The 20,309-nt window shown below is 41.9% G+C and overlaps 1 protein-coding gene across 5 annotated transcripts in view; it reads left to right on the top strand.

Moving 5' to 3' along the window:
• The window catches only part of KLHL29 (kelch like family member 29), a 403,320-nt gene that overhangs the window by 368,313 nt on the left and 14,698 nt on the right, over window positions 1–20,309 (top strand). For all 5 annotated transcript variants that reach the window (XM_074895564.1, XM_074895563.1, XM_074895565.1 and 2 more), the window contains 2 exons: window positions 2,009–2,189; window positions 12,150–12,343. In XM_074895564.1, coding sequence (XP_074751665.1) covers window positions 2,009–2,189; window positions 12,150–12,343 — 375 coding nt within the window. The remainder of the gene's footprint in view (window positions 1–2,008; window positions 2,190–12,149; window positions 12,344–20,309) is intronic.

The following is a 20,309-nucleotide window of genomic DNA, read 5'->3' as shown; positions in this document are numbered from 1 at the left end:
ACCCAGCTGCTCCTGGTGAAAAAAAAAAAAAGACGAGTGGGAAGGAGGTTGGGAGAGAGGGATTTCCCTGCTTTTATCATTCTCCATTTCTCTGCGGCGTTAAAGTTCTCTCAAAGCAGTCAACAGCAACATTTTGCAGATGCAACATGAAGAAAATAGATCTGACAACCATCAAGCATGCAAAGAGGTTTCACTGCCATAGAAACACAATTTAAAATACTGGCTGTAGTTGAGTCTAAATGGTGGGTTGTGGAATTTGAGACAGACAGGCTGAACTGCTGAATATGTGACCTACACTTACAGTATTTATTTACAGGAGCATTCACGTTTTGTACTTGTTGTTGAGACCTCTCTTTTGACAGTAGTCACTAGCCCTATAATCTTCTTAGTTTCAATGAAACTGAGACCATGCTCCTTAAAAGGCTTTAACTCCCAAAGCAGCTGTCTACACTGTGCCCGTAGCATCACAGTGTCTGGTTTTTTGCAGTCTGGTGGTACCTCTGCTTGGCTGGAGGGGGAAAAGCAATTCCCACCAGGCGATGCAAGGATGGTCTGATGGCAGCTGAGTGGAGGTTTGATGATTAAAAGAGGAGCCTGGGCAGGGAGGTGCAGATGTGTGCGATCCGAGGGTGTAGTTGGGAGCACAGATGTGCCAGGCAGTACCAGTAAGGGGTTACAGCTGTTGCCTTTCCCTTGCCGAGTTCCCTCACTGCGTTTTCCGCAGTAAATTGCTGCCTGTGGTGTTAAATTCCATTAATACTGCATAGAGGCCCTAAGGATTGATTGGAAATTACTTCTTGACAGTTTTTTGCCCATGCTCATTTTGCCGCTGGAGCGAAAGCCTTCTATGGAGGCTTTTGTGAGATGCTGACTTTTAGTTATTCTTAGCTGAGGTACTTTCCAACATGTAAAGCCATTTTAGGCTGTGCCATACCTGCTAAAAAAAAAAAAAAGAAAAGAAAAAAAGCTGTTGAATCCTAAATTCAAAGCTTATTTCATCTCTTTCCCTTGTATCTGGATGAGCAATCTGATGGTATTCGGTGGCTACAATAGGAGAGCTGAAAGTCCCACATGGCTAGAAACGTGGCTGAGTGTTGGTTGATATTTTGCTTTGCTAAAATTTATCAGGCAGAGGAAGAAGGGAAAGGGAACCAACAGAAGTGGGAATGAACTCCTGCAACCTCCAAGTACTGGATCCCACACTGCATAGCATAGGTTTGGAGAGCAAAATACTAAGGAGGAAGCCAGGATTTCTCATTAAACCACAGAACTGAGTCTAGTTTCTTTTCCTGGCTCAACCGCTGACTCCTAGTGTGGTCTCAAATAAATCGTTTCACTCTTTGTGCTTCAAAATGGGGATAGTAAGACACCCACTAAGTGACTACCTTGGGAGCTTCAGTCAGAAGTTTAAAAATGACCAATATAAATATTTAACTAGAGCATCTTCAGCTGTTTTACAGGAGTGGTACAGGTGGTTCTTTCCTTTATCAGCAAATGAAAATAAATAAGAAATTTCTTCCTGAAAATTAGACATTAAGCCTACAGTGCAAGCACTGACTTTATTGTGCCCATGTATGTGTTGCTTCAATCCATCACTGTATTAAGCATTTTAGATTTCAGACCAGCCTGTGTCTCACAAGCCAAGATAGGCTCTGCCTTCTGACACTTTCTCGCAAGTGTTACAGTGATTGAATAGACTGGGAGTTATTTATGAACACTGGAAAGGGTCTATCCCCTTATGTACATGTCCCTCGTAGTCTGACATCTTGATTTCTTCATGTCATCTTATAAAAAAAACCAGCCTTTGGGGCGCATGAATAAATGACACAGATACGCATCATTGGAACAGATGCTCAGTATTGAGGGTGATTTATTTTAATTAGTCAAATGTCATTTGAAGAGTTTTTACTTTGTAACTGGCTTTGATTGCTGTGTGCAAAGCTGCTGCCATTCCAGGATCTCACGTAATTCTCCCCTTTTCTTTCCCTCACCCACACATCGGTGCCAGGCGGCATGGAGTCGGGTGTCACACTTGCTGATGTCTGGTGTTACATGTCCTTGCTCGATAACTGGAACCTCGTGTCCCGCATGACAGTCCCAAGGTGTCGGCATAACAGTCTGGTGTACGATGGGAAAATTTATACCATTGGAGGGGTCGGTGTGGCAGGCAACGTTGACCATGTGGAAAGGTAAAAAAAAAAAAAAAAAAAAAAAAAAATGCTGTGCTGGAGCTTTTTATTTTCATGCTATGCTAAAAGACAATTTCCCTTTTAAAAGGCACATCAAATGGACTGTATGTATTAAAATAAGTTTTTATTACAACTAAGAAAGGAGGAAACTATGCAGGATTAGATTTCTTTTTAAAGCTTCAGTGGAAACTATTGTTTCAAAACCAAAGACAAAAGCTGTCTGTCAGTTTGCTCACAGGAGGGAAGAGAGGAATTAAGCTTCTTTGGACACTTTACACAGATTATACAATGAACTAGTAAACTTCATTTGAATTTAGTACTGATGAAAGTCCTTACAGACCACAATAATTTTATTTTTTTTTTAAACCAAAAGAAAGCAACGGCAAAGTGAGTTTCTCACAGGCACTCTCCTGGTAAAGCCTTGGCCTGGTGGAAGGAATGGTGGGCTTGGCCCCGACTAAAACAACCAATAAATGAAAACAGTTTTGAACTCCTGGCTGAGAGGGCCTGAATAGAGATGGGAGAGAATGGAAATTTCTCTTAAGAAGATTCCAGATATAAGCTTTCCTTTTCTCACATGGAACTTGAAAAAAAAGGAAGGAACAAAAGCACAAAAGAAATATTTCACAAATTCCAGAACCAACTAATTTCATGTCAACCATACCATTCAGTAAAGCCATACATTTTGTTTGCATATCAGTGTTTTCATTAAAATATAGAAACTGCTTTGAAATGCTGTATATAGGAATATTCCATTCCAGAAAGATCAATACAGTCCTAGCCTTACCCAAACACTTAAAAATGCATTGTGACAATAGATGAATGATACTTTTTTGTAAAATGTTTTTCCGTAGTCAATCTGGCAACCAAAAATATGAGGATTTTTTTCTCTTTTTGTCAGTTTTAAGTGCTGAATTTGAATACTTCTTCAGCAATGTTTTGAAACAGGCATTTGCCAATAAAAGTTGCCTTAACAGGAAAGCCAAAAAGGAGTAAGTCATTAAGAAAGAAGAAAGATTTGCAAAAAAACCTACATTTTTCAAAAGGTTAGGATTAAAGATGCTGTCAGTCTTTTTTTTTTTTTTTTTTTTTTCCTCTGGTGACGCAACATCTATGTTCCATTTATGCAGGGGATGTTTATTTTTTCATTTAAGTAGATACCATAAATACCGAATACCAAAATCTGTATTAAAAGTTTATTAATATTTCAAAGTCAAACACACAGGAAATTAGAAAAAGCCAAAAATAAAGTTTCCTTCTGCAGATCTACTTTTTAGTACAGTCTTTAATAATGGGATGACTTTTTTTTTCCCATAGGATTTCTTTCTAGTTTGGTGCATGGGACAGACCAGTTGTCTGTATGCAAGGCCAGGGAGATACTGTCTGGTGCTGATCTATCACACTTCACCTTTGGCCCTAGTTTTGTGTTTCTTTATCTTCACAAATATGGCACTATTTTGCCTAGGAGACAAGGATGTGACAAAATAGCCCCTGGAAAGGACACGTGCAGTGGGACATGGTCTGCAGGTAGCCTTCCCTCCCAGCTCAGGCATGGGCTGAAGAACTGACATTGGTGATGATGCTCTCAGCAAGGCAGGAGAATGCAGACAATGAAGAATGAATGATAAATTGTAGCAGTGAATGCAACTAGTGAGCGTTGCTTCCCTCCTTAACCCTGAGCTTACAGTGGGCACTGCCCTTGGGACTTGCTTTGAAAGAAATCTCATCATTTTATCCAGATATATTTCTGATTTCTGAAGGTATTTGTTCTGTAATTTAAGTCAGTAAATTTTTAACTAGCAGAAATGTTTTTGTGAACATGGAAAGGAGAGAACCCGGGAAAGAGAGGGAGCATTTTGTTCCATCTCTTGATAAACTTGAACATCAAAATAATGCTACCATGGATAGGTATCTTGATGGATGTCATTGATTCAGTTACCTCTTTTTATTTTTCCCAGGGTTTTATTTCTGTCTGTGCTCTGATTCTCACTGTCTCTTTTTAACAAAACATCCAAAACGTTGGTCACTTGAATGAACCCCAAATCAAGTAAAGTAACCCCCTCTCCTTCCTTCTCATCTCAGTCACCCAAGCCCTCGCTACAAATGACATTGCAGCCTGCAAAGTCACACTCAGGCCCTCAGCGTACCCTGCATGGCTCAGTGAGAGCAGCCGTGCTAGTTTTCACTTGTTACAAGCCCACCAAGAGACTTATATGTGGGAAAGGAGCAGATTTCCTCCCTATCATTTCAGCACACGCTGTCTCAACCACAATAAGGACATCTTGTCATGGGGATTTGCTAAACCCGTGGTTATAATTAATCTGCTATTGTCTATAAAGTGACTTGTGAGACAAAGCTATGGAAAAAGTGCAACATGGCCTCCTTTGGGTTATGCCAAGAAATGAGAGAGGTTTGGGGATGTTTCCTTTTTTATCATTTGTATTAAAATGACAGTGGGGGATGACCGAAGCAAAGAATGGCATGGCTGAAGCTGTGAATTTTGGAAAGGATGTTTCAGGGTCTGCTGTTAGAAATCCATGTCAGAAGAAGGTGACCCTCGTAGCTGTGCTGAGCAAAGTCAGGCCTTTTCAGACAAAAGCATTTCCCCTTTGGACCACGCAACTAATTTGTGCGAGTGTTCAGGAATTTAAATCACTGTACCTGCTTTTGCAAACAATGAGACTTCCTGAATTTGGGTTGCAGCTTAAAAAAACCCAAACGTTTAAATACAAAGTAGTCACTTTAATTGCTCAGCTGTCTGCTGTCTTATGAGCAGTTAATGCCCACTTCTTGACTCTTGCCTTCTCTTTCTTTTTCTCCCCCCTCAAGAGCTTCAGGTGACTGACCTTCTCCCACCATACTTCTGTGTGGGCTGCACGTTCCTCTTCAAATATTGTGCTGCTTTGGGTGGGACTCTAAGATACCATCTCTCAGGATGGGGGAAACCTCTCTGTCATTCCAGCAGGTCTTACAAAAGCACTATATTAAAATTAATTATAAGGTGACATGATTATATGCTTGGGTTAGGCTATGCCAAAAATCACATTTACCTCTGAGGTTAACATTGTTCCCCTCAGTGCTGAATTTCAGGGTTGTGCATTTTGGGGTTTTGGTTAGGTTTTTGCCTCAAAGGAGGCATCTGAGATTATAGCCCTGTTATCCACCCACACGGAGGTATGGAGTCTTATCAAGGCCTGATGCACAGTGCAGTCTTGGGCTGTGCCACCAATGTGAAGGGCAAGTCACTGGACACCCTCCATTGCTGGGCCACCTATCACCTCCCCTCGTACACATGCAGCTTATCTTTCCCAACCACATTTTGCTTTCTGTTTGCTCAGTTAGCTCAAGCGTGACCATGCCCAGCTTTGGCATGGTTTCGATGCATATTCACTAGCGTGGTGGAGGGCAGATCTCCAGTCCAAAGTGACCTACCCTGACCTCACCAGTTAGCAGTCCCAAAGCATGGAGACTACAGGGTGTCTCACCACAATAGGTCTTTGAAGACAGCGAAAATAACATTTTCTCCTAGTTTCTCTCTTGTTCTCCACCTGTTTTTCCTGGAATTCTTGTAGTATTTCATCTTCAATGGTTAAAATCTTACAAAGATGTTTTTACTGCATTTTGTTTTTTAAAAATAAATGTCAGACCATCTTAGCTATACATACTGCCACCTGACTGCACCTAATACATCTGCTGCACTATTAGAAAGCATTAAAGCAAGTAGGGACCACCAGACTCCTAATGATTTATGGCATCAGCTCATGTGCTTTTCTCTTCATGATTTCAGTTGTGTCATTGATGCTGAAGGATGCAGCTTCAACCAGAAATTCTGGTGCCACTTAAATCAGTGGGTGTTTTCCCATCAACATCAATAGGGCTGAGATTTTTTTACCCTTTATCTGCCATTTGTCTGTGAAGAGGCAGTAAAAATTCCGACTCGATGGATAATATTACAGGACTATCACAAACAGACAAGTATGAGTCATTCGTTACTCATCTTAAAACAATACGCATGTGCCAGAGGGGGTGAGTTATAAGTCCATTTTTGTGGCTGTACATGGGTGTATATTCAGGGAGAGTTATGTTTTTGGAATGAGTGTTTAGGGAAATAACGGCGTGGCTGCAGTTCTCCATCAAGCCCCTCTGGCAAGTTTCTTTGTGACAGGGAGCGAGTCATTAGGTGTTAGGAGAGAGGGTATTACATTTTCTGTCTTCTGAGATATGAATAGGGTTGGGAGGCAGCGAAATGAAGTGGATCCATGAGCTAGGTTTTTAGATAATGGATGGGCCCTATAATATATGCAATTTGAGAGCTGAGAAGACTACATGTGCTGACAAGACAATATATGTGACTAAAAGTGTGGAAATGTGGGTGCTTTGTGGTTATTATCTGTTTGAAGGACAGAAGATGAATCCCCTTGACCTGACAGCACTTTTACAATAAGGTTGTGTAAAATTGGAAGATTACTTCGGTTGGCAGTGTGTACTTGGAAGACAGTCTAAAAAAATTCAGTGTAAAGAATAAGGTTTATAAGCCTTAGAAACTGCTTCAGAACCTACTGTTTTATTGAGACATGGTCATGTAGGAATTAGGACTTCACCCCCCAAAAAAGATGGTGGGATCAGTAGCCCAGCTGAAGTGCATCTACACCAATGCATGCAGCATGGGCAGCAAACAGGAGGACCTGGCTGCTCATGGCTTGGATGGGTGCACTCTTCACTGGGTAAAAACCAGCTGGATGGCCAGGCCCAAAGAGTCGTGGTGAATGGAGTTAAATCCATGGCTGCATGGCCGGTCACAAGTGGTGTTCCCCAGGGCTCAGTACTGGGGCCAGTTCTGTTTAATATCTTCAACAATGATCTGGATGAGGGGATCAAGTGCACCCTCAGTAAGTTTGCAAACGACACCAAGTTGGGTGGGAGTGTTGATCTGCTTGAGGGAATGAAGGCTCTACAGAGGGATATGGACAGGCTGGATCAATGGGCCAAGGCCAATTGTATGAGATTTAACAAGGCTCAGTGCTGGGTCCTGCACTTGGGTCACAGCAACCCCATGTAACTGCTACAGACTTGGGCAAGAGTGGATGGAAAACTGCCCAGCAGAAAAGGACCTGGGGGTGCTGGTCAACAGCTGGCTGAATATGAGCCAGCAGTGTGCCCAGGTGGCCAAGGCAAATACCATCCTGGCTTGTATCAGAAATAGCATGGCCAGCAGGACTAGGGGAGAGAATGTCCCTCTGTACTCAACACTCTTTGCTCAGTTTTGGGCTCGAATACTATATTCAGTTTTGGGGTCTTCAGTACAAGAAAAACACTGAGGTGCTGGAGCATGTCCAAAGGACAACAAAACTGGTGAAGGGTCCAGAGCACAAGTCTTACGAGGAGTGGCTAAGGGAACTGGGGTTGTTAAAACTGGAGAAAAGGAGGTTCTAGGGAGACCTTATTGCGCTCTACAGCTGCCTGAAAGGAGGTTGTGACAAGATAGGGTTGGTATCTTCTCCCAAGTAACAAGTCATAGGACAAGAGGAAAGAGCCTCAAGTTGAAGTTTAGGTTGGATATTAGGAAAAATTTCTTCACCATAAGGGTTGTCAAGCATTGGAACAGGCTGCCCAGGGAAGTGGTTGAGTCACCATCCCTGGAGGTGTTTAAAAGTGTAGATGTGGCACTTAGGGACATGGTTTAGTGGCGGACTTGGTAGTGTTAGGTGAACAGTTGGACTCAATGATCCTAAAGGTCTTTTCCAACCTAAATAATTCTGTGATTCTATAATTATACAATGTCTTAAGAAAATTAAATATATAGCCTTGTGTAAGGATAGTTTCTTAAGCCCCTCAGAACAGTCAGAATAAAATTAAAAAAGGCAAAAAATAGTAATCCATTGATGTGATTTTAAGCAACATGTGAATCATCTGAAGAGCAGATCAATATGACACTGTACAGCTTTATTTTAAATAGCAGCTTTCCTGCACACAGAATTAAATAATGTATAAGAAACTGGAGGGTGCATGTCTAGAAGTGACTGACCATGATGCAAGGGTTTTATAATGTGAATAATTGAAGATACTCATATGGCTGTTTAACCTAGAAGGAGAGAAATTAAGAGCCTGAAGAAAAAAAAAAAAGAAAAAAAAATGTTTTCAGGTACTGAAGAGATCAAAAGTCAAGAAGGCAGAGAAGCAAACCGCACAGCTTGAAATGAAGGGTTTTCTGCTGTTAACACTGAGGTGGTAGGGAAAGAGCAAGAAAGGAGGCGTTGAATGAAATGAATGAAGCAAGAGGAAGCTCGGGCCCACAGATGAAATCATAAAGGTGGAGAGTTGTGGAAACCAGCAAGGTTATTTCTGTGTGTGCTCTCTTCAAGCCGGAGCTGTGTTTTCTGCTGGGTTTAGATCATTTGCCATATCATGGGTATATAAATAACATATAAATCAGAGAATAGTGACTGCACAAGGGTCAGGTGAGACAACAGTGCTCGGTGCACGTGAAGTGTAAGGTGGGGACACACACACCCTGCACAGGTGGAGAGCCTGATGTCCAGAGCACAGCAGGGCCATGGACCGCAGGGACTGCTCTGGGGACAGAGAAGGGCGTGCGAGGGCATCTGTGTAAAACCACACACGAGTCCGTAGTGTGCAAAGACTGCAAAACCAGCAGTCAGTCATGTGAAAGGAGATGAAGTTTCAAGTTCAGCAAATTGGATGGGCTTGGTAGGCCCCTAGCCAAGGACAAGCATGGACACACCAGTACTGGAGGGAGCAGTGCAGGAGAGGGAAGAAAAACCTTTGCCTGGCTTGAAGCCAGCTTCCATTAAGTCTCTGTCTGTGGCTTCAAACAGAGGAATCGGATGCAAAGCTTGACTAAAGGGAAGAGATCAAAGTGATTATTCTTTAAATCAGTTCCCTCCCTGCTGGCCGCTTAGCAGAGCTGGTGTTAAAGGCAGCTGAGGAACCCCACTAGCACCGGTGGCAGTGGAGTGATGGCAACACCAGAGATGACACAACAGATGGAAAGGCCCTAGGGCAGAGAGGTAAAGCAGGTGTCATTATTTCCTGTCCTGGAAGGTTACAAAGACTCAACTTTATTCATTTTTAAACCAATTTAGTTAATCTGGTGCAAATCCTTGTGTGAACACATTAAGAGCTGACTTGAGATAGACCAAAATGATGGAAACCTGCCTTGCAGAGACTTAAGGAGCTTAAGCGACTTAGTTTATCCCATAGAAGATGAAGAGGTGACTTTATTATTTTCTGCAAGTCTGTACGTGAAAGAGAGAGATTTGATAGCAGATGGTTTTATAATCCAACAGAAAAAAAAAACCCTCCTTACTTTGTGGTGGGTGGGAACCGAAGCAAAACAGAAATTAGAAATTAGGTCTACAGGTTTTCAAGGAGAGAATGAACTGGGGGAATAAATTCCCAGAGGATAGAGGGACCTGATGGACGGATGTCAGGAAGCCTTGAAGGCACCAACTTCTCTTCAGCCCCAAAGGTAAATTAGGCACTTACTTAAGAGGATTGCTTCTACAGCAGCCTATGTAAAACCCACGTTAGATGCCTGTGTTAGGTGGACAAGGACTTGCTTTCACCTGCTTTATGGTTCACTGATTTTTTTAAACCAAATAACCCTCAAGAGAAGTGTTTTTTTAAGCTGCCTCACTTGCATCTATATCCAGCAGATCTGCAGCTTTTGACTTTCAGCAGCTGAAGTGAAACTGGTCATTTTTGTTTCCAAGTGTCAAATGAAGGAGAGTAGGAGAAAGAAAGATCAGTTCTGTATTCATAGAGCATAAACAGAGAGAAGTGAAAATGGGGGGAAAATAGGGTCTAGGGGACCTGACGTCCCAATAGTAAAAATTGTCTAGAAGAAGGATGATTGTTTTTGTAATTTGAACTTTTCTCCAGTATTCCTATAGATGTGGTCCTCAACCACACCCAGCCTCCAGCACATGTGGATATAACCCCTCCTTCCCGTAAAGGTATTAGGAGGATCAGAAAGTCATTGTCAGGAACGTGTCTTGGGAACTGTGGTCTGCCAGGTACTTCTGCCAGTGCCAGCAAAGGTGACTTCTACTGGCCACATGTGTTCCTGGTGCTAAGTCAGTGTGGATGGTGTCACACAATAACTATCAGGTGACAAGTATAATTTATATCTTAGAAGCCAAGGAACTAGAAAGGAACATTAGTCCAGTTCTCAGTTCTATAGCTTTTCCCAGTTTCTAACCAATTTCTTAACCAGCTTTTAATAAGACATCAACAATTAAATTACCAAGCCCCAAATTACTGCAGTAGGTGAGTTAGCAAAGTGTAACCCAAAAGCGGAGTATGAAACTGTTTATATTATGTGAGATTTTTGCATATTTGCCAGGATGGACGTGAGCGCTGCCCAAGCGCTGTGGGCAAATGCAGGAGATGCAGCATACGCAGCCTTACGTGGAGGAGTTGCTTGTGCAGTCAAAATGCCTCTGCAGGCTGGGGTTTGGTACCGAACGTTAAGAATCAGCCCAATATAGGTGTGTCGCCTTGAACGCTCCCAGCACCATGTTGTTTAATCTTGTTATATTTCTCCCCTTTGATCACTTGTTGCAGATGAATTTAATTTCTCAGTAACTAATTTAGAGCATTGTGCAAGGCAGTTCTCCATGCTCATTTTAAAGGACTTTCTTAATTTATTTTTTTTAGTTAAAGTTTGCCTCCCTCTTGCTTTTGCTTTAGTTTTATGAGTGTGTTAATTACTTTCAGTTATTACTTGGAAACTCATTAATGCATTTTCATTAAGCACATTATTTTGTGCCGTTTCCACCATTTATATAATTTCTCTCTTTGATTTTCCCCAAGTTTGGGCAGTGAGAATTTGAGGGATGAGTTACAAAGGGAGAATTCCCCTATTGCTAAATCATTTCTTACAGATGGGTTTATGGCCATGGATTCATTTCACATTTGCATATTGCATATCACTAATATTAAGAGCAAAAGCCCAGAATGGGTGATGAAGGCTTCTGTTCTTGCAGTCAACAATTCTGAATAATCACTACGCAGGAAACTCCTATTTGACTGAATGTGCCATTACATGGAAATATAGAAGCCTAAAAAATCACATTATTTTCCACTGTCTCCAGGACTCATTTTAGAGCAGCTATTTGGATCCCTGCCACATTATCTTTAAAAAAAATTGACATCTGTACTTGTGACATTGTCTAAAATGAATCTTCATCCATGGATTATTAACTGCACATCCCTTATGGTCAATGGCTTAATTATATCAGAGACTGATGACCTTAAAACTAATTTAGCACTTCCATGCCTACTCTTTTCTGTTTGCTTCATGTCAAATATGGATACAATAGTGAAATCTTATTCCAGCATTAACATTTGCAGCCTCCTGCAATGAAGCACAGTAGTTTGGGTTGCACAATGAAAATTAAATGGAAGCAACTTATTCTGGCACAAAATGTGCGTCGCTGGTCAGTTAACTAGAGTAAAAAGAGCTATCGTGTTGCATTATGTTGCAGGTGAGATGTGTTCCACAAGCTGAACAACTGAAGTATATTAACAGTTGCCTGCCTGCGGTTGCTATTGGTTATCACTGCACTGATTTGCAAGAATAATCTCATTGTATACTCATTAAAAGAAATTAATTAGTGGAAGACATCTCAACAGAGATGTCCTGAGTTTCTTTAGCTTGGACTATAATGAGATTTGAGAGGCATATACAGAAAATAGAACCAGCTTTCTCTGGCCTTTTCTCGATGTTTTAAAACCTTAGAAAAAAAGCATTAATTACACTGTTTACCAAGTGGGTGAATTTGTAAGATGTTAAAAAAATGTATTTCCACCTCTGCTTTTCTTCTGCTTGTCAAGCTGCCTTTCTGTTATATCCTAGCTTCTTTCTCTGCCTGTCGTGTCTTTGCTGTTCACCCAGTGTTGTGCCACCTCAGCTCACTCTAATTGCTGTCACCTTAGGTACGATACGATAACCAACCAGTGGGAGACCATCGCTCCTCTGCCAAAGGCTGTCCATTCAGCTGCTGCGACTGTTTGCGGTGGGAAGATCTACGTCTTCGGCGGGGTGAATGAAGCCGGCCGAGCTGCAGGGGTCTTGCAGTCCTACATCCCTCAAACTAATTCGTGGAGCTTTATAGAGTCTCCGATGATTGGTAAGGGATAATACATGGTGTCAGAGTAAACCTGTACTACAACAGAAATTTCTGTGTTATAGGTTTTTTAATGCCTTTGTGGAAAGCAAATGAGTTGGTGGGTGAGGGGAGATATGTGTACAGCAGATTGGCAGGAATGCATGGTATATTTATCAGAGAGGCAATTATTTGGATCTTTACTAAAGGCAATTGTCATTCATTAATACAGCTAATCGGCTAGAAGTGATGAGTTCAAAGTCGAGGAGAAAGAAAACGTATTAGGTATGGACAACTAGTAATTTTAGATCCAAAAAAATTGCAAAGTTCAGTGAAACTTCATCCTGGCATCATGTGTTGCTCCATGTGGTTTTTACAACACTGCTCAGTTAATGGATTACTCATGGTTTTGTTAAAATTCTGCCTGTCCTATGGGAAGTGATGGTCATTCTTAACTGGGATTTATCAGTGGTGTCCAAAGCCCTATGTGCTTCAGAGGCTGAAATCTCTGAGACATGTAGATTATTAAAACTGTGTTCGTTAGCTTGTGATGCCCTCAAGCTCAACGGATGTTTTACAGAAGGACGTTTTACAAAGAGCAAGACGAGAGGCCCGAACTTGCCACCATACCAGTCAATGTCAGAGGTGCAGACTTCCTTCCAAAATTAGGATAGCACTCAGAAGATTGCAGCTTATTTGCTTTATGGGGCAATTTGCACCCTGAGTGTTTAGGCTGCTTTTGGAAACAGGGTTTAGCATTCTGTTTCACAAGGACATTACTGCAGGGTGGCAGCTGACCTGGGCCACCTGCTCTGTGCTGGGTGGCTGTGGGCAGTCTTCAGTCTGGCTATACTCGGGTGGGCAAAGAAACAATGCTCATAGAGTCTGTCAGAGAAGCTGCTTTGGGGTGGCTTGCTTGTGCATTCTAGAATTGAATATCATAGAATGGTTTGGGCTGGAAAGAACCTTTAGGGTCCATCTAGTCCAACACCCCTGAAATGAACAGAGACATCTTCAACTTGATCAGGTTACGCAGAGCCCCATCCAACCTGACCTTAAACGTTTCCAGGGATGGGGCATCTACTGCCTCTCTGGGTGACCTGTTTCAGTGTTTCAAACTGTGACATGAGGTTCTTCATTTTAAAAAAAAAATCACAGTCTCAGTACTGAGTCTGGCAGAGCAATAGGAGTTGCAAGTAATAAATTACAGAAGCACAGGTATAAGGTATTCAGGCAAGGCCTAAGCATATTCAGAAAGCTAAAATAAGCTGCTCTTTTTATTGTAGCTTGTTACAATTATTATGACTCTTTTCTTGGGGTTCCCTAGTAGATCCAGGTCATGAGGAGCTGGTAGAGCCACAGCTGTAGCCTCCCCTGTGCAGACAGTGCTGCTGCTTTCCAACTCCCTTGCTGCTGTTTGTGTCCAGCCTAACATAACATGACATGCATATGATGCAGCATGAAGCGCCCAGCGGGAGGGCATTAACTGGCAAAAGTCATGTTTATGTAATACAGCAGTGCAAACAACGCTGTTGCCTGGCTTTTTTCATCACACAGCTACAGCTGCTGCTGTTCATTTAATCCACTGACTGACAGTATGAGGTTTTCCTGTACTCACAGCATATTGCAAAAATGAATGCATTATGCAAAGAGGCATTCCTTTTCTTTACCAAAATAGTACAAGTGCCACAGGAAATTGTTCCCCGGGGTCGTTGTACTGTCTAGCAGACACCAATACCATGCGTGCTTGGAAAAAATCATCCAAACCTTCCAGAGTTGGGTTCATCAGCCATTGTTCTAATGGGCATGTACTATTATTTCCTAACAAAAATACATGAAAGATACTGGTGAAGTTAAAAGATGACATTTATGTTTTCTTGGTGTCATCAAAGTAAATTAATTAAGATGAAGGCATAAAATATATGATCGAATGTGGAGTTGCTGTGTGCCTTTGTTGGGAAATTTATAACGTCAGTTTATTTGCAAATAAAGTAAAATAACACAGAGCCTGAAAAATTGTACTCCCATGGAGAATGTCTGGGAAACTGTACTGATGGGATGCCTGATCTTCACTAAAAGGCAGTGGGAATGTTGGAAATATACTTTAATTTCTCCAGCTCTACAAGAAGCATAGTATAACCTGTATTTGTAAAGTATCCCCCAAGAACTGGATGCTGTGCCAAGTATAGTACCATCTAAAACAGAAGGGAGTAGAAGGAGCCTTGGTGTGCTTTTTGCAAAATGGATCTGAGATTAATCCTGATACGATCACTGCTGGGGTGCCTTTGATAGCCTCAGAGCCTCTTTGCTTTGATTTGGGAATTCTTAAGGTGTCCCTCTGAGCTAAGTCAACTGAGATGGTGAGTCGAGAGATCAGTGAAAACTCTTTGAACTTAAATAGGACAGCAGAATATTTAAAAACACCTCAAGCATGCTTATATATGCACCAGTAGATGCAGATATTGAAAATAGCCAAGGTCTGTGGAGCTTTTTAGACCAGTAGTACCTGTCACAAGTCACTGTTCTATTTTATGATAGTGAGTTCAACGCAGCTTGGCTCACATTTGAACCCAACAGGTCCATCTCTTCCAAAGTCTCACGTGTCAACCTAACCCAAGGCAAGGGGGAAGATCATTTTTTGGCTAATCTGAATGAAGGTCAAGCAGGCTGGATCCTGACATCCTGCCTGTGCAGAGGATATACAGAGTGGGGACCAATAGCAAGTCCATGCAGCTCAGTCCTTGCTCTCTTCTGCCTGGATTTCTTTGAGGAATAAGCAGCGAATTCACTCCCAGTTTCCATTTATTCTTTAGCCTTCACCTGCCGGGAGGTGTTGGGACATGGATGCCTGTGTGTAGTAGGTATGACACTCACCAACACATTTCACATGGATGCTGTGGTAGCCTTTGGGAAGGTGTCTATTATATACGTTTGGAGAGGAGAGGGTCTTTCTCAGTGCCCCATCCTTTGCCCTGCATCTGTTCCCCCCACCTCTGGAGTTGGCAGATGTTCCTGCAGCAGTGCAGCCCACAACTTGATGTTACTGGGGTAATAGAGCCTCCCAGGGGTTTCACACTGCAGAGTTTTGGTAAACCACCTTGCACATCCCCTTCTTGTGTTTTGCTCTATAAGAAGTTTGCTGCTGTTGAGCCAAAGTCCTACAACAGTAAAGGAATCCAGGCTACATACTTGCAGCATCTGCCTTTCAGTTTGTTGCCAGGCTGTCCTATATAGCTCTGCTAAAATTTTATTTCATGCTCAGCTTCCTGAGGTTTGTCTTACTTAACAAGATGGCCACAGACATGTTGAAATCAGTGATTGCAAGTAAGCCTAATTATCTTGTCACTGCCTTGTAATTTGCTTTGTGCCTTCATGCCAGGGCACTAAAAGGTAGCTTTTTATGATACCCTGAACAGTCAATATCTGTACTGGTGAATTTGAAGGGGGTTTTTAATGTTTCTGGATTTTAAGAAAACCAGAGTTTAATCCTCACTATTATTAAATTTTAAAATCTGGTGGGAACTATGGGAACACCGAGGTCAAAGATCTATGAGCATTTCTCGTTTCTAAACCAAGTATCTAATTTTTCACCATACCGTTTACTCCTGCAGTGATATGTCCAACCAAAATGGGACAATTGAAAAGCTAACAATGCAAGAAATACCTGGAAAACAGCATTAGCCACATTTTTACTGCACTGTCCCATGATTAATTTTGTTTAAAATGCATAATCCTTCCCATGAATTTATTTTTAGACTTTACAAGAAAAATCAGACGTCAGCCTGTCCCTCTCCCCAGGGTCAATAGGTCAGCACCTGTGTGTGGGTTTGACCAGCTCTCACCTAGAAGTCTCAAAGCAATGAGATTTTCATCTCATCCTTCAACGTGTTTTTCTTCCCATGACTAGTTCTTAGCATTTTTCCCACTAGTAAGCTTGAATTTTCCTTTCCTTTTTCTCACCCTTTTATTCCCTGTATATGCCATCTTGTCCATTCAGAATGGCTTTTCCACTCCTTGATGTCTTCCCCCTACAGATATTTACTCTGCGCTCTACCCAGCAAAGTCAGTATTTTTGTGTTTGCCCTTTAGCAGATGCCCTCCCTTTCACTTCCTACCTCTGCTTCATCTGTGTGGCCATGCTTTGTCCAACTCTCTTCAGTGTGTCAACATTTTGCCTGTAAATTTGATGCTGAAACTGCCCCACGATGGCAGGTGGAGAGTTCTGCTTTGGCATGGGTGATCCCTGCCACACATAGGTGAGGACATTCAACTTCGGGGTGTCTGTGGAGGATTTGCTCAAGGGTCACTGGGGAAACCATAGGGCCCTGCAACCAGTGGTGTAGTTATGAGAAGTCAGCCAACAGGAGAGCACTGTGCCAGAAGGGCTGACATCCAACACCCTGCCATTAATTGCAGTATCTGCACTTTGGCCTCAGGAGCTATGTTGAGGATCAGACCACAGTCTCCCAGCTGCCACAGGACGTTATCTTCTCCATTACTATGCCATTCTTGAGCTTGTCTGCATAGTATGCAGGGAGGGGAAGCAGCACTTACTATTAAAAGCAGATTTAGTTTGTATTAACCAGTCTCCTTTCTCCAGTCTGCTTCTTCATGTGCATCAACCCCCCCCACTGGCCACCCACACCTGCAGAGAGACCCTTTGGTTGGAGTTGGATCTGGACTGGTGGCATGCTCACATCTCTTCCTCCTGATAAAAATGTTTGACTAGCTTGGTTTTAATAACTTTTTTCCATATGAAGTGCTGCTTCATATTGATTCATATTCATTGTAATGCCACTTTGAGTGCCTTATTGGAAGGCAACATAGGATCTTTAAGCAATCGTGGAAGGGAAAGCAGAACTGTGCTACCTGACCTTATTTGACCATATACTATGTATCATATACATATATGTACCATATATGCCTCAGACACTAGACCATATATCTACTGAGCGATACGAGAGCCACAAAACCCATCACAGACAGCATGCTGTTGTTACTAAGTGAGGAGCACACTTGTAGGTTAAATTACCAACCCTATGTGAAGTATGCCTCCGGCTCAAGGGTTGTCTTTGAGTGCATACCCCTTCCTGCAATGACCTGTCACTAGAATAGAAATATTTGCATATTTTCCTATAGCAACAGCAAAGGAGAGTGATGTTATGATGTTATCCACTTGGAGGGAAGAGTACCTTGTATCTATTATTTCCTTTACATTTATTCTGCCTTTTAATCTCAAGTATGCTTGCTGTCCTGGACAAATCCCATTTAAGATTTTCCAGCCTGAAATGGATTACTCTACCTGACAGCCCCAACACTTGAATTTTGGAGGGGAAAGGAGGCTGCTTCTCTGTTTCTGTGCTTCCTCTCTCCTCTCTTCCTTCCCCTGGCAGATTTTTGAAATAACCAGTGTCCCCTCTATATCCCACAATAAGCCTCTGACCCATAGAAGCTCATGTTCACACCCAGTAGCACTGACCAAAAAGCCCAAACAGAACATGCTTTTTACAAAATTAGGCTCCCCCAACCACACACCTTGCACTATGAACACGTTTAGGACTTAGAGCAGCAACAGAAGTTGGAGTCTCCTGCATGTTTGGCTGAGGTTACCATGTTTGGCTGAGGTTACCAAGCCCTGGAAAGGACAACAAGGGAAGAGTGTGGGTAGCACCTGGGATGAAGTAATGTTAAAGACTGAAGGCAGTCATCCACACCTAAGTAGCAGGAATGAGTTTGAGTTTTCCAAGCTCCCTGTGTCCATGAACAATTTCTGCCTCCATGGTAACAAAATAAAAATAAACCACACTTTTCTACCTGTCTCTGGAGGGGTGTCCCTCGTGGCTCTGTGCCATATCTTCATCAGGATCAGGAGACTGTTTGCTGTGAACTTCTCCCTTTCTGAAAGAAACAGAAGAGATTTCTCCGTTTCTCTATCTCAGGCTTACTTTATACCAATTTATGAAATTGTAGCTAAAGCCAAAAGCAGTAAAAAGACAACAGATAGGTGATGTATTGAAAAATTGATGAGAATCAAACAGGATTGCCTCTTAGAAAAAGAATACCAGACTCAGCCTATTTGAAAAGGAAAAAAAAGAAGTCACTATAAAAATAACCAAGGGGTTTCCCTCTCTTTCTTTAACAAAAAGAAATGTGAAGTCAGTGATTCAGTCTCCTGAGAAGCTTCTGTTTCTGCCTTGAGGGAGACCCAAATAATTTCCCTGTGAGATTTGGGAGCTGAGGGGTTTTTTTATGTGAGAGTTTTATTCTTCTGCAAAACAGTGCTAGTCAAAGAAAAAAATCCAGGAAGATGTGATAATTAAATATGGAAAATTTCTGATGAGTGTCTTAACTGGAAAAAATGACACATATGCAAGTCTGATTTGGAAAAGGGATCTGAGCCGTGTTGTTAGGACAGATAAGTCTTTCTGATGAATTATAGTGGCTTAGTGGCACCAAGAAGAAACTGAATACTCCTTGTTCTATTTTCTGGATGAATTAGTTTCTTCCCATCTGTTCCCAAGGATCAGTGACATTTTCCTAATACATCCATGTTTTTTTGACATATGCCTGTAGATACTCAGCATAATAGGAGCCCAACTTTAACCCATAACATGTTTTGTCTGTTTTCACACCGAGTGCTGCACCCCCATACATCTCCCTGGGTATGCACCGAGGTAGGGTGAGATGAGCTGAGCCAGACCACCCTGTGGCTATGCTACGACAGAGCAGGCCCCACAAACCCATTATTTTCCTTATAGTTCAACCAGTTCAAACCCCAGTTAAGGAAATTATCTCTCTTCTGGAGAAATTCATCAGCTTTTGCTTAACTCATGTCAAGCCAAAGCTCGTGTTAAATATTTAATGGAATAAGGTGGCTTTAAAAGAACCTCAGGGTTAAAATGCCAGTCGTTCAAGAGGTAAGAAAACGCCAAAAGTAAAGCTGCTGGGGCTAGTTTTAGCCCATCTCTTTCTAAAAGGACACAGTCGTAGTGTTATAGATCTGGGAGAGACGTACAGACTCTCTCAGTGTTACACAGGGGCCGTTAGCAGAGATGTCAGAGTGTAGTAAAGATGATACCGCACCTCGTCTCCAGTGGACACAGAGGAGGGTTGCAGGGACTCAAGCCAGGACAACTGTGTCCAGGCTGATTCTCCGCTGCAAGGGGATCACCCTCTTCCGAGCATATGAAAATGAAGATTTTGGAGAGGCTTTAACATATAGCTACATATAGATAATTTTTATAGAAGTGTCCCCTCACACCAGGGTAGCCACCCAGGAAATGTCTGCTTCACACCCCAAAGTGCTTAGGCACTTGCTGCTTAGAGAACTGGTTGTGAGGCTTATTTTAACTCAAATAAAGCAATGAATTTTCCTGTCTTTTGTTCCCAGACGATTGGTTTCACTGAAATGTTGATTAAAAAAGCTGTATCGCGTCAAGACAGACACCATCATGAGAAATTTCAGCCCAACTGGCTCATATTTAATAATGTGCATATGGCGTGCTAGCAGCATACGGGACAAGTCAACTAATTAAATTAGAATTATTTTATTCAATAATTTATGGTTAGTTTTTACCAATATTTTTAATAATGCCATAGCTAACACAAGAATTTTAAAGTATCCTTGGAAACTCTGATTGAACTTGACTTAGCATAAGGGACTTGCTTAATTTCAAACTCCAGCCTCACACAGTTCATTGCTAAAATACAGGACTGCTTGGAGGTACACACACATCTGAAAATAAAAATGCAGGTGAACTTATGAGACAGATGAAAGGAAAAAAAAAATCGGGTCTCAGAAAATCTTCTGGATTATGTGGGTGACTTTCCCACAAGCAAAAGCAGAATACAAAAAAGAATCAACTATTGGATATTACTAAGCGGGTCTCTGCTGCGGGTTTCTTCTGTACTTAGCTGCTGCACAGGCATGGGAAGTATCGGAGTTAAAATTTGCAGCAATGCAAAATTCTGAAACAACTTGACATCTTAA

Source organism: Athene noctua, chromosome 1 (assembly GCF_965140245.1).
Source record: "Athene noctua chromosome 1, bAthNoc1.hap1.1, whole genome shotgun sequence".
NCBI lineage: Eukaryota > Metazoa > Chordata > Aves > Strigiformes > Strigidae > Athene > Athene noctua.
The sequence above is the reverse complement of the archived record's forward strand: the minus strand, read 5'-3'. Positions and strand labels throughout refer to the sequence as shown.